This window comes from Carlito syrichta, unplaced genomic scaffold, assembly GCF_000164805.1.
Source record: "Carlito syrichta isolate Samal-C Ts95f unplaced genomic scaffold, Tarsius_syrichta-2.0.1 Scaffold309689, whole genome shotgun sequence".
Taxonomy (NCBI): domain Eukaryota; kingdom Metazoa; phylum Chordata; class Mammalia; order Primates; family Tarsiidae; genus Carlito; species Carlito syrichta.
The window spans coordinates 426,459-440,181 of record NW_007253785.1 but is presented as its reverse complement, the minus strand read 5'-3'; the positions used below and the strand labels follow the sequence as shown (position 1 = coordinate 440,181).

Below are 13,723 nucleotides of genomic sequence, written 5' to 3'. Positions count from 1 at the left end.
AGCTCAGCTCAAGGCTCAGTCCTTCTAGGAAATCCTTCTGACCATCCCCTCATTGCACCTGAAGCACACTACCATCCAAGCTCATTTAGTCCTTCATTATAACAATGTGTTTTCTAGTCTAACTCACCAAATTGGTGCATAGGCATTGACCATCTCTTATTCATCTTTGAAATGAATGAAGAGTCAAGGAAATAGAAACTATGAAGATCATGATCTAGCACACTCATGCACTTAATAAAAATCTGTCTGGAAATGAAACATTGAAGGAATTTATTGCTCTATTCTTACCCCAAAATTTTCCCGTTTCAGTTATTTTCAAGTCACTTTCTAGACTATAAGTCTCTTGAAGTCAGGGATCATATATTATTGGTCCTGACTTGACCACATTTAATGACAAAATACATATTTATTGAATACATTCTCTAGATCTACAATTCACAACTACTAGACCACAGTAAGAATGTCTCAGCAGGAAATTGAAACTAACACTAATCAGACTGACAAGGAAATAACAAAATATAGCCATGTATGGTATTAAATCCATTTTATGAATGTATGACCTGAATGATAATGACAATTCGGTAAGAATATAAGCAGAAAAAGAGTCACAATCCCTTAAAAATATTCATTCTTACAACAATAAAGAAATTGTAGATCTAAATAATGCAAAAGAGAAGAATTTAGAAAACATTGGTTCCTACAGGTATCAACAATAATAGCAAATATATACAGTGTTTTCTGCTTGCCAATGCTGCTTGTTCTAAGCATTTTAAATGCACTAACCATTTAATTCTCATATCAACCCTGTGAAACATTCTCATTATACAAAAAGACAAAATGAGGCACAGACAAAGTAATTTGCTGAGATCACTCAGCTAATAAATAATAGAATGAGATTTCATCCTAGGAAGTCTATTTTGAGTGTTTACTACTAACCACAATACTATTCTAATTCTTTATTATTGTATAATAAAAAATATAATGCAGAGCCTGTATAAATAAATGCCTTACTAAACATATGTGGCATATTTCAGCAGTCCTCAATTTCTTGCTAGTAATGATGTCTATTTTATATTTGAAGTTTTAAAATATTATGTATATGTAAGACAATCTAGAGAGGGCTTTGGAAGTTAGAGAAAGATCAAGAAGAAAGCTTGATTATTTTGCAGTCCAGAAAGAAATTATATAAGTACTATTAGTCATACTGTAATACTACCACAAAAGTTCAAGAGCTATAAGGAAAAAGTCCTATCATCCTACTGTCAATTAGAGTAGTCATGAAGATTAACAAACATATTACAAATAGCAAATAGAAAAATTCATCTAAGGTATTTGTGCCATGCTCAGGACTTTTGAAAGAATTGCAATACACTTCACATGAAGTTCTAAACTGTATGACAACCAGCAGAGTTCATAGTTTTGTTAGCTTTTATACAAACTCTTCTTTAAAATAATCTTTATCTAGCTTTCACCTCTTCATTCTAAAGAATATAAATAGGGTGGAAGTTCAAAATATGGAAATATAATTTGTAAAAAGTGGTTAGAAACAGAATTATACCCCATCAAATAAACAAACATACCATAAAGGGCCTTTGCACTTGTTTTTGAACTGTGTTCTCTGTCCATCTGGGAAAAGGTAGGTGATGATCCGTAGCCACTGTAATAAAAAAGTTACATTCATTGTGTTGGGTTAAAGTCCAAAGTAAGTAATAGAAACTCAGAACTAGAAAATTAAAAGTCCGATATACCATAATCACCATGTGTTTTAAAAGAAAAAACATATTGAGTTTATACCAACTGAGTTTGCCAAAATGAGCCAGATCCCATTCGAGTGAGTGGTGAAGAATTAATTATCAACCACACTACCTCAGTGAAGAGCATGGTTGGTGCAAATTATAACTTCTTCTCAAAAGTCAAGTCAGAACTGTAGCCAAGAAGATTCACTAAGGCTGAAACTATCTTAGAAGAGCTTAACTTTGCCATACTGAATTTAAGTCCTGAGCAGTGGTTCATTTGTAACAAGTTCCCACTGATTTAAGTTTATGAACACTATTTTCACAAACACCTAAAGTACAGTTGGACCAAATAACACTTTATCATTAAATCTGACCTGCTTTATCCTATATATAGCCTCTAGTTACTATATGTGAAGTAAATCCTGATTTATTTGAATTTTATTCAAGTATTCAGTGAACATTATTAGGTCCTACAACCTAGAAGTGGAATATGAGTGAGGGACAGGGTACTGTAAATAAAACAAGTAAAATAGTTACAATAGAATGTAATATCTGGGTAAAGGTAATAAATACAACATGTAAAATCAAAGGAAGGTTAACTTTTTATCAACATGTTCAAGAAGACTTTACTGCCAAGTTGGCACTTAAACAGAATCTAAAAGAATGGAAAGAAGCTCAGAAAAACAGGCAGAGAATCAAGTGAAGAAAAGGCATTTGGAACGGACTCAAGAAACAGTATGGTGTCTGAGGAAAAGTGTAGTTAATAGGATGTGCCCAGAATAGATGAATGGTTCGAGAAGCAGAGCAGATTAAGGGCTTTGGACATCACATTTAAGAAATAACTTTTTATCCTCTAGATATGGTAAATATTACCTGCTCTGAAAAATGATGAGTTCAATATATGCCACAATGACCAAGGGATCAAATAACAACAGTATTAACCACGATATGCTACACCTGAAACTACTGGGATTGTTTTGTTTGTTTGCCTGTTCTTTTTTATTTGACACAATAATAAATACCTTAATAGTTGGGATTAAATGACATTTAACCTTCCTCAAATGTCAATGTTTTACAGATAGCAACAATAGAATACTCCAGAGAAACTCGAAGCTCTGAAGTAGAGTATATATCTAACTATAAAAAGCAATAAAATACCAGAATGAAACATCTTTCAACGATTTCAGCTATTACTGCTCTCATATTTACTTTACCATCTTATTATCAGACACAGTAAACTTTTAATGATAACATGCTGAGGTGACACAAAGATGTTATATATTAATGAGGACTGAACTGCACAAAGAAATAAAAGTAATCTTTTCATTAAAAATATAAAACAACACCAAATCAAATCCCTCCCCCCAAATTTCAATATAAACCTTTTCAACTTACTTCATTTGAGATGGGTATGCTCCAAAACCACTGGGATGATTAGAAATATGACCATTCATCGTGGCTTTCACTCCTATGTTCTAAAAAAAGAAAGCTATATAGATTAAAGGTAATAAAGGAGTCAAGACATCTCAGTTTCAAAAGTTATTCATTCAACAAATGTGTGTTGCTGCCAGGAATGCTATGATAAATACAAAGATAAAGATCTCCACTCTCAAAGAGCCCAGGCTCCAGAGATATAGATGGACATTTAAACAAAAAACCAATGGCATTGAACATTAATACACTAAGTTGTAAGCAAATTCAGGTGTGTAAAAGACAAATCTACTAAAAGTAGGAAAAACATAATAGTATTTTTTTGCCATATGTATTGGCATATTCCACAGATCTGTACTATTCTTGAGTGTGATAGCTTAGAAAAGAATGTAACTTGAACTCATTCATGTTTAGAGAGGGTGTCAAGCTGAGAACTAGGCAGATCCATCTACTCTAAAAATGATCCTCAAGTAAATTGGTTGAAGAAATTAGATCCCAAAGATTATTGCGCTTTTCAGGACAACTGCAGATTAAGTATCCATTCTATTTCAAAGGGCTATCTTGAAGATAAGTCTTTTGAAGATAAATTTTGACTACAGCTTTAGAGGAACTGACATTGATGGACAATGAAAGAATTCATGATGTGAAATTGCTTGAATAAAAATTTATTGATTTAATAAAAAGAAAAATCTAAAATATACTTTTGAGTCCTCTAAGAATACAGGCATAATTCTACATTCTGTGCCAAACTTATAATGAAGTGTCAATTTTGTAAATTGTTATTGTTTCATTTAAAAGCAATATTGACTCAGATTAAAAAACTTGAGAATAAAATAAAGTACAAAGGGAAAAAGTATCACCCAGAGCCCTATCTTTTAAAGAGAAACATGTAAAAGCCCTGTCAATTACCTTCCAGTATTTTTGTCTACATCTGCTTTTCTTTTCTTCCTTCTTTCTTTAATTTCTTCTTCCTGCCTTCAAAGTACATTTAACAACATTCTACACATATACACTAGGATATGTCTTTTTTCAAGAAAGTGTTTATTTATACATTCCTTTTACTTTTCATAAGAAAGTAATTTTTAAAATCAACACCAGATACTTAACTTCAGAAATCATTTTAAGCTATTTTACAAATTGAGCAAATTGTCTTCAAATAAGATGAATGAATAAGTAAAACTTCCTTAATGTCAAAAGAAATGGTTTTTTCTTTCTTCTAGACTACACTGCTATACCTGATTTCTATTCACTCTTGGATATTTGGTTCTTCCTGAGTTCTATGTCACTATACTATCCTGAATGCTGTCATATTGTCTGACTTTTACCTTTTCATATATGATATATTACTATGTCCTCTTAATTACTATGAGTTATGCAGGAAATACCCTGGCTTTATGTGAGAAAAGGGCAAAAACGATAAAAGCATCAACAACTGTTGAGTGACTATAAGTGCCAGGAACTATTATGGATACTGAGACCACCAAAGTGAACCAAACAGACATAGTTCCAGCTACAGGGTCAACAGTTTAGTGGGGAGGAAACAGACACTTGAATAAATTTAAAATTAAACAGTTACTATTACAAAGAGAAAATTCATCATGATATGGGGGCATATAATAAGAAAACTGATGATAATTCATATTGAAAGGGCACAGAAAGCCTACGTAGAGAAATAATATTTAAGACTTGGGAAGTTCAAGTTAAATTTTCCCTTATTCTTCAGACTCAGTCCAATCACAATATCCTCAGGGAAGCTTTAACTGACCTTTCAGAATATTTAAAATTCCACTATCAGACACTCTCCACATTATGTACAAATTGTCAAAATAGTTGCTACTTTCATAATTTTTTACTTATTTAAATTAATACCTGACTCTTCACCAGAGTATTAGCTCCAAAAAAGGCAAGGACTTTTGTTACCAGGCATTGAATAAGAGTTCATTAAATATTTATTCCAAAAAAAAAAAAAAAGGAAAGAAGGAAGAGAAGCCTATGCCCCACTATTCAAAGAGTTTATTGTATATCTAGGGAGACAAAATTAATTCATGTAAAACACATACTAAGTAATTAAGTCCTAATGTGTGTGGTTCTGTTTTAAATCCACTAGAGGTTCAGAGAAAGAAAAAGCATGCAAATTGTCAGAGATTTTTGGAAGGCCTGGGACTTACCTAGTTCTTAAAGAACTGTTAAAAATGGTGTTCAGTACACTCAAGTTTAATTCAAGCTTTGCTGATACTGTTATCCATAAGTTTCTACTACTTACAAAGCAAATTTATAATTGGAGAAAAAAATATTTACCTCTGCCCTATGCAAGTACTACACTTATAAAATTACATTTACATTACATTGTTACATTCTGTTTGTTTTGTTTTCCTTCTTCAGTTTATACTTAGACACAATTAGTGGTGTGCTGGTAAATCAGTTATCCCAGAGTGAGGCAAGAGAGAGGGCCTGATTTGTAGAGCTTACAGATTTCCATGGTTTAAATATTCCCACAATGGCTGATTTCAAGCTATCAGTGGTTTAACAGCAGCTTACAAAACTCCCAAATGCTTCACAATTGATTCTCAAAAGACGATATAGTCCACCTGAAGCACATCATTGCTACATTCTAGAATTTGGGCCAGGACAGAGGCCTAGATTAACATCATGAAACTAGAGCTAACGGGATTAGGATACAGACATTCACATTTAGAAGCCTGGAATTCTAACTCTGTCCTTGGCATTAATTAGCCTAGGCAAGTCAATTAAGCCTCCATTTCAATATTCCCATCAGTAAAATAAAGATAATTCTTGGTCTTCCTAGCTCACAGCACTAGCATAAAGATCAAATGAGATAGACATGCAAGTTTCTTCCGAAGTTTAAAAAAGAAAAGTGCTCCTCAAAACAAGCTGGTTCATTCAGTATATAAATTAAATCCCTAGGGTTTGTGCTGATTTTGATCTGGTTTGCATTTTAAAACCATGACAGCTGTTTTAATGAAAAGCAATAGCCACAGCATCCCATCTTTTCATGTTTAATTCTTCATGACAATCAAATAAAATGCACAACCTGTGTTTTGTTTTTAAAATAGTAATGTTAGAATAAGAGAAAATTAGAAGTGGGGATAGAAAATGTCAATTTGCCAAATGGAATTTTAAATATAGAAACTTCTCATTTGGCAATAATAGTTTCACTTGTCACAGTAGTTCATGTGGCAACATAGAAGCTCTTTAATATCTAAATAAAGCAATTACAGCGCATACCTTGCAAAGGAAAGAATTACAAATGTTTGTCTTTTTTCCTTTAGGCTTTTAAAAGACATATCTAATTTATACCTATATAAACCATATACACAATTTAAATAACAATCAATTCTTACCGAAAAATTAGGCCTTTTTATTTGTATAAATTGTTATGGCAACTTAAAAACTAAGATAAAGTTTTCTTTATCACTTTTAAGTTTAAAGACTCGCAAATGCAGTTAATTATCGTTAATTAGCTATGTAATTCAACTAAAGTGTACACTAAAATCATCATACTAGCTTCCAACTACAGTTGACCCTTGAACAATATGGGTTTAAACAGCATGAGTCCACTTACGTGCAGATTTTCTTTTTCTTTTTTTTAAATTTTATTTTAAAGATGTGGGTACAATTCAGAGTTAGGTATACAAATGTTCATTATGCATTTGTACTCTTGTGGATGAGGTGTGTCCCTCTCTCCCCTGGCAGTTTCCCTCAACTGCCAATCCCAGCCCCTCCCCTAGCAGTTTCCCACTACTGCCAATCCTTTTCTTATGGTATTATAATTGTTCAAGGTTTGTTTATGATTGAGAACCTATGGTACTCTGTTCTTTGTTTCTGTGATAGATCACTGAGTATGATAGACTCTAAATCCCATCCAAGCTGCTGCAAAGTCCATATGTTTGTCCTTCTTTATGGCTGCATTATATTCCATTGTGTATATGTACCACATTTTTTTAATCCAGTCCAGCTTCAATGGGCAGCATGGTTGGTTCCATATTTTTGCTATTGTGAAAAGAGCTGCAACAAACATGTGTATGTAGGTATCATTTTTGTAGAATGAATTAAGTTCCTCCAGGTATATTCCCAATAGGGGGATTGCTGGGTCATATGGAAGGTCAATTTCTAGTTCTTTCAGAAATAGCCACACTGTCTTCCAAAGAGGTTGCACTCGTTTGCATTCCCACCAGCAGTGTGGAAGCGTTCCTTTTTCTCTGCATCCTCGCCAGCATCTGCTGTTGTTTATTTTATTAATGATGACCATTCTTACTGAGGTTAGGTGGTATCTCAATGTGGTTTTGATTTGTGCTTCTCTGATGATGAGTGAGGCTAAGTACTTTTTCATGTGTCTGTTGGCTGCCCATATCACCTTCTTTTGGTTTTTTCTTTCAGTGGGGCTGTTTGAGTTCCTTGTAGATCCCAGATGTTAGGTCTTTGTCAGAAACACAGTTGGCAAATATTTTTTCCCATTCTGTGGGCTGTCTCTCTACCCTCATGACGGTTTCTTTTGCTTTGCAGAAGAAGCTCGCCAGTTTGATGAGGTCTCACTTGTCTATCTTATTTCTTATGCTATGGGCACTTAGGGTTTTGATCAGGAATTGGTTGCCAGTTCCAATTTCCATAAGGGTGTCTACAGCATTTTCTAAGACTCTTATAGTTTGAGGTTTTATGTTTAGGTCTTTGATTCATTTGGATTTAATTTTTGTGTATGGTGATATGTAGGGGTCCTATTTCAATCTTCAGCATATGATCAGCCAGTTTTCCCAGCCCCATTTACTAAATAAGTTCTCCTCTCCCCAGTGGTTGTTGTTGGAGGCTCTGTCAAAGATGAGTTGGTTGAGAAATTGAGGGTTTGCTTCCGGAATCTCTATCCTTTTCCATTGGTGTATATGCCTGTTCTTGTACCCGTACCAAGCTGTTTTGATTATTGTAACCTTATAGTAGTTTGAAGTCTGGAAGTGTAATACCTCCTGGTTTGTTTCTTTTACTGAGGATTGTTTTGGTTATTCATGGTTGTTTATGTTTCCATATGAATTTCTGTATTATCATTTTCAGGTCTGAGAAGAATGATGTTGGTAACTTAATGGGTATTGCGTTGAATCTGTAGATTGCCTTTGGTAGGATGGACATTTTAACAATGTTGATTCTTCCTATCCACGAGCATGGGATATTTTCCATTTGTTTGTGTCTTCTTGGATTTCTTTGAGTAGTGTTGTGTAGTTCTCATTGTAAAGGTCTTTCACTTCTCTGGTTAGGAAGATGCCAAGGCATTTCATTTTTTGCGTGGCTACTGTGAATGGGATTGTGGTTCGTATCTGGTTCTCTGCCTGCTGATGGTGTATAAGAATTATATGCAGATTTTCTAATGCCTCTGCCACTCCTGAGACAGTAAGGCCAATCCCCCTTCTTCCTCCTCCTTCTCAGTCAACTAAATCTGAAGACTATAAGAATGAAGACCTTTATGATGATCCACTTCCACTTAATGAATAATAAATATGTTTTCTCTTCCTCATGATTTCCTTAACATTTTCTTTTCTCTAGCTTACTTTATTTAAGAATACAGTATATAATATATATAACATACAAAATACATGGGGGCTCTTTTTGATTTAAATTATATATTTATTTTTTGAAAATTATGTATTTCTAACTAACTGACAGCTCATTTTAAATACTGGATAAACTATTCTCTAAAGTATGATTTATTTTTTTTTCCATTTCAACCTCCCATATCATCCAGTAATTCCCCTTTTGGGAGTATACCCAGAGGAACTCAAATCATTCTATTAAAAAGATATCTGTACACACATGTTTACTGCAGCACTATTCACATTTGCAAAAACAAGGAACCAACTGTGCTGCCCACCACAGACTGGATAAAAAAAAACTTGGTACATATACATGATGGAATATTATCCAGTCATAAAGAGGGACAAAATTATGAAATTTGCAGCAACTTGGATGGATTTAGAGTCTGTAATGCTTGATGATCTATCATAGAAACAAGGAACTGAGTACCACATGTTCTCACTCATAAGCGGACCCTGAACAATTATCATAATACTATAAGAAAGGAATTGGCAGCAGTGGGAAGCTGCCAAGGGATCAAGAGGGGGCCAACTTCATCAATAAGGGTACCTAATCTTAAACCAGAAGAAGTGGGTACCAAAGTGAGGCCCAAGTTTTACCTGAACAATGATCATGTGTATACCAAACCCTGAATTGCACCTTATATCTTTAAAATAAAAATTAAAAAAAAAAAAAGATTTAGGGGGCACCTGTGCAGGTTTGTTACAGGGGTATATTGTATGATAATGAGGTTTGGTATTTTACTGAACTGTCACCCAAATAGTGAACATGGTATCCCACAGGTAGTTTTTCAACCCTTGCCATCCTCTCTTCTCCCTTTAGGAGTCCCCAGTGCCTATTGGTCTCATCTTTACGCCCATACAAAACCAGTGTTTGGTTCCCACTTTTAAGTGAGGACATGTGGTATTTGGTTTTCTGTTTTTGTGTTGATTAGAATAATGGCCTTCAACTGATCCATGCAGCTGTAAAGGGCATGATTTCATTCCTTTTTTATGCCTGTATAGTATTCTATGGTGTATATCTACCACATTTTCTTTATCCAATCCACCACTGTTGGACATCTTGGTTCCATGTTTTTACTATTGTGAATAGTGCTGTGATAATCATATGAGTGCACGTGTCTCTTTGATTGAACGATTTATTCTCCTTTGTTTATAAATCCAGTGGTGGGATTACTGGGTCGAATGATAAATATATTTTTAGTTCTTTGAGAAACCTCCAAACAGCCTTATCAAAAATGTAAACAATGGATTAACACATATTTGAAGAATTCACTAAATGTATTTATCAACTGTTTATGTTATTGGTAAGGTAAATAAGTAAACAGTAGGCTATAGTAAAGTTTTGGGGACTCAAAAGTTATGCATAGATTTTCAGCTGAGCAGGGGAACAGCATCCCTGACCCCCGCATTGCTCAAGGGTCAACTGTATTTGAATTCAAGTAAGAGCATCAATTTCCTCATGAAAACACTGTTCATAAGTCATAGTTACTATAATTTTCTTCTTATTTTCTACAGAAAGTAAAATTATTTGCCAATGGCAAGGATAAAAATGATAGATTTAATATCTAAAAGAAGCACACCAAAAATGTTAAACATAGTAATTTTTTAAAAAGTAAACAGAATGTTTGAAAATCACTGCAAAAAGAAAAAAAGTAAGGCTGTATAAGGTTAAACCAGCGATTCCAATTTATATTACAAAGTTTTAAGATCTCCAAATATATGTAACTTTTAGATTCCCCTTTCTTTTCTCTTGCTTGTATCTGATATCAAATTTATAAATGAATATGTAATAATGATTCAAATATTAGAAAACCACCTACCCAATCTTGATAACACATAACTAGTAGCTCTCTGCATATTGAGCTGTCCTTCAAATAACTTGTTCTCTCAGAAAATGTCACAGACCTTTTTCATGTATTGAAGTGTTTGGGACTGACAAAGTATCTTGAGGTATCTATAACTAGATTTTAATTTAATATAATTTATGTTTCCCAGTCTGAGTTATAACCAAATAACTTGGAGGAGGAAGGTATTACTATAATTTAGGGTTTTAACTCAAAACCATTGAAATAATTTCTACCAATACTTTGTGGCATTGTCTACCAATAATTTTTCTTAAAACCAAAAAACTTCAATAATCTGCTTTAAACTTTTAAAAACATCACACAGTCTATCTTCTGCAGTGTCAGTATCTCTTACCAGTACCATCAGTTAAGCTGTCACCATCTATTTTTCTATATTGTTTGGTCTAACATCAAGTAATAAAGACTTTACTGTGTGAATAAAGGTGGAAAACTACTAAAAATATTAAAATGCTGTAATAATAATATTGGCTAATACCAGTGAAGGTATCACAATAATTTCTAGGCCACATGGAAGAATAGTATTTTCTCAAGGCCAATATCAATGTAAACAGAGTAATTATGTCTTTAAATCAATACATCATAATCACTTAAAATAGTTCATTTAGTCCTTTTTTTATAATTATGATAAAATTCTTACATAGTTTATAAGTTAAGACATAATTGTGGGAAAAGTCTATAATCTAATATGATAGCAGGCTATATTACAAAGTTTAATACATAACTTTAGAAAGAACCACTTTAGCAGTAATTATTTGTTGGATATTATGATAGATTTCCAAGGAAGGTCTAACATAGAGAACTATATACATCCTCTTATAACTATTATGAGTGTTTCCCTCCAATTCTTTTCTACTCCCTGAGTTGCTATGATGACATTATTAGCACACATATACTATTAGATGTTATGCTGTGTACATGGGAAGTTAATGATATCTCAGTTTAAAACATTGTTAATATTTTATTGACTTGGGAAAATGTGCTAATTTTAAAAAAGAATAACTGCTATTTATTTTACCCTGCATCGGGTATCATGTTTAATGTCTTCTGTCCACTATATTATTTAACTTTCACATTAATTTTTGAAAGTACTGTTTTGAACTGTAGGGGTGACAGTGGGCATCCTTGTCTTATTCCAGTTTTCATGGGAAACGGCTCAATTTCTGTCTGTCTAGCAATATATTGGCTATGCGCTTCTCATAGATGGCTCTTACTATTTTGAGCTATGTTCCATCTATACCTAGATGATCGAGGGTTTTTGTTAAGAAAGGATGCTGGATTTTATCAAAAAACTTTTTCTGTATCTAATGGTATTCATGTGGTTTTTGTCTTTATATATGTTGATGTATTTAATTACATTTATGGTCTTGCAGATGTTGAACCAGCCCTGCATCCCGGGAATGAAGACTGCTTGTGATGCTGGATGATTTTTGAGATGTGTTGTTGGATCCAGTTTGCTAGAATCTTGTTGAGAATTTTAGCATCTATGTTCATCAAGGACATTGGTCTGTAGTTCTCTTTCTTTGTAGGCTATCAATGTGATTTCAGCTGCATAAAATGATTTGGGGAGTGTTCTGTCTTTCTCGATTGCCTGGAAAACTTTCAATAGGATTGGTATCAGCTCCTTATTGTATGTTTTATAGAATTCTGCTGGAAATCCATCTGGTCCAGGGCTTTTTTTTTTTTTTTTTTGTAGATAGTTTTATTATGATAGAGTAGATGTTCTGAGTTGTTATTGGTCTATTTAGGGTCTCAATTTCTTCTTGTTTCAACCTGGGGAGGTTATGTGATATAAGAAAGTCCTCCCTTTCATTTAGGTTTTCGAGTTTGTTTCAAATGGTATACAGATTAATCTCTTATAATCTTTGTATTTCTTCGGGGTCAGTTGAGACTTCATCTTTTGCATTTCTGATTGTATTTATATAGGCTTTTTCTTTTTTTCTTGGTCAGTCTAGCTGGGGGTCCATCAATCCCGTCTATCCTTTCAAAAATTCAGCTTTTGTTTCATTGATTTTTTTGTATTATCTTTTTCTCTTCTGTTTCCTGAATTTGAGATTTTATTTTGGTGATCTGGATTCTTCTGTTGCCCACTCTCACCCCTCCTGTTCAGCATAGTATTGGAAGTCTTAGCTAAAGCAATCAGACAAGAGAAGGAAATCAGTGCTATCTAAATAGGAAAACAGGAAGCTATGTTATCCCTCTTTGCAAAAGACATGATTTTATACCTCAAAAACCCAAAGAATCTGTCAAAAACGTCCTTGCACCAATAAAGACCTCTGGCAAAGTCTCAGGGCAGAAAATAAATGTGCAAAGGTCAGTCGCATTCCGATACACCAATGATAAATAAACAGAAATCCAAATAAAAAGCACAATCTCATTCACAATAGCCACATACGAAAAATGAAATACCTTGGCATCTTCCTAATCAGAGAAGTCAAAGATCTTTATAATGATAACCAAAAACACTGCTCAAAGAAATCAAAGATGAAACAAACAAATGGAAAAATATTCCAGTCAGAATGGCAATTATCAACAACTCAAAAAATAACAGCTGCTGAAGAGGGTGTGGCGTAAAGGGAACACTTCTACACTGTTGGTGGGAGTGCAAACTAGTGCAACCTCTGTGGAAAGCAGTGTGGCAATTCCTAAAAGCTCTAAATATCAACCTCCCATATGACCCCACAATCCCCCACTAGGAATACATCCTGAAGAACTCAAATCACTCTATAAAAAAGATACCTGCACACGTATGTTTATCGCAGCATTGTTCACAATAGCAAGAACCTGGAAGCAACCATGCTGCACATCAAAAGAAGACTGGATTTAAAAAATGTGGTACATATACACGATGGAATACTACGCAGCCATAAAAAAGAACAAAATCATGAATTTCGCAGCAACCTGGATGGAACTAGAGTCTATAATACTGAGTGACCTCTCACAGAAACAAAGATCTGAGTATCACATGTTCTCACTCATATAATGGACCTTGAACATCCAATGTAATACTATAAGAAAATGATTGACAGTACTGGGAAACTATGGGCGGGGGAGGGGGATGGGATTAATAGTAGCAAATATCTGTCTGGGGACGGGG

General features: G+C 33.9%; 1 protein-coding gene across 1 annotated transcript in view; it reads right to left on the bottom strand.

Moving 5' to 3' along the window:
• Positions 1 to 13,723, bottom strand: part of EPS8 (epidermal growth factor receptor pathway substrate 8) — a 192,493-nt gene that overhangs the window by 72,474 nt on the left and 106,296 nt on the right. The window contains exons 2-3 of the mRNA XM_008067532.2: positions 3,132 to 3,211; positions 1,581 to 1,657 (exon numbers count right to left, since the gene is read on the bottom strand). Of these exons, the coding sequence (XP_008065723.1) occupies positions 1,581 to 1,657; positions 3,132 to 3,190 (136 nt within the window). The 5' untranslated portion in view covers positions 3,191 to 3,211. The remainder of the gene's footprint in view (positions 1 to 1,580; positions 1,658 to 3,131; positions 3,212 to 13,723) is intronic.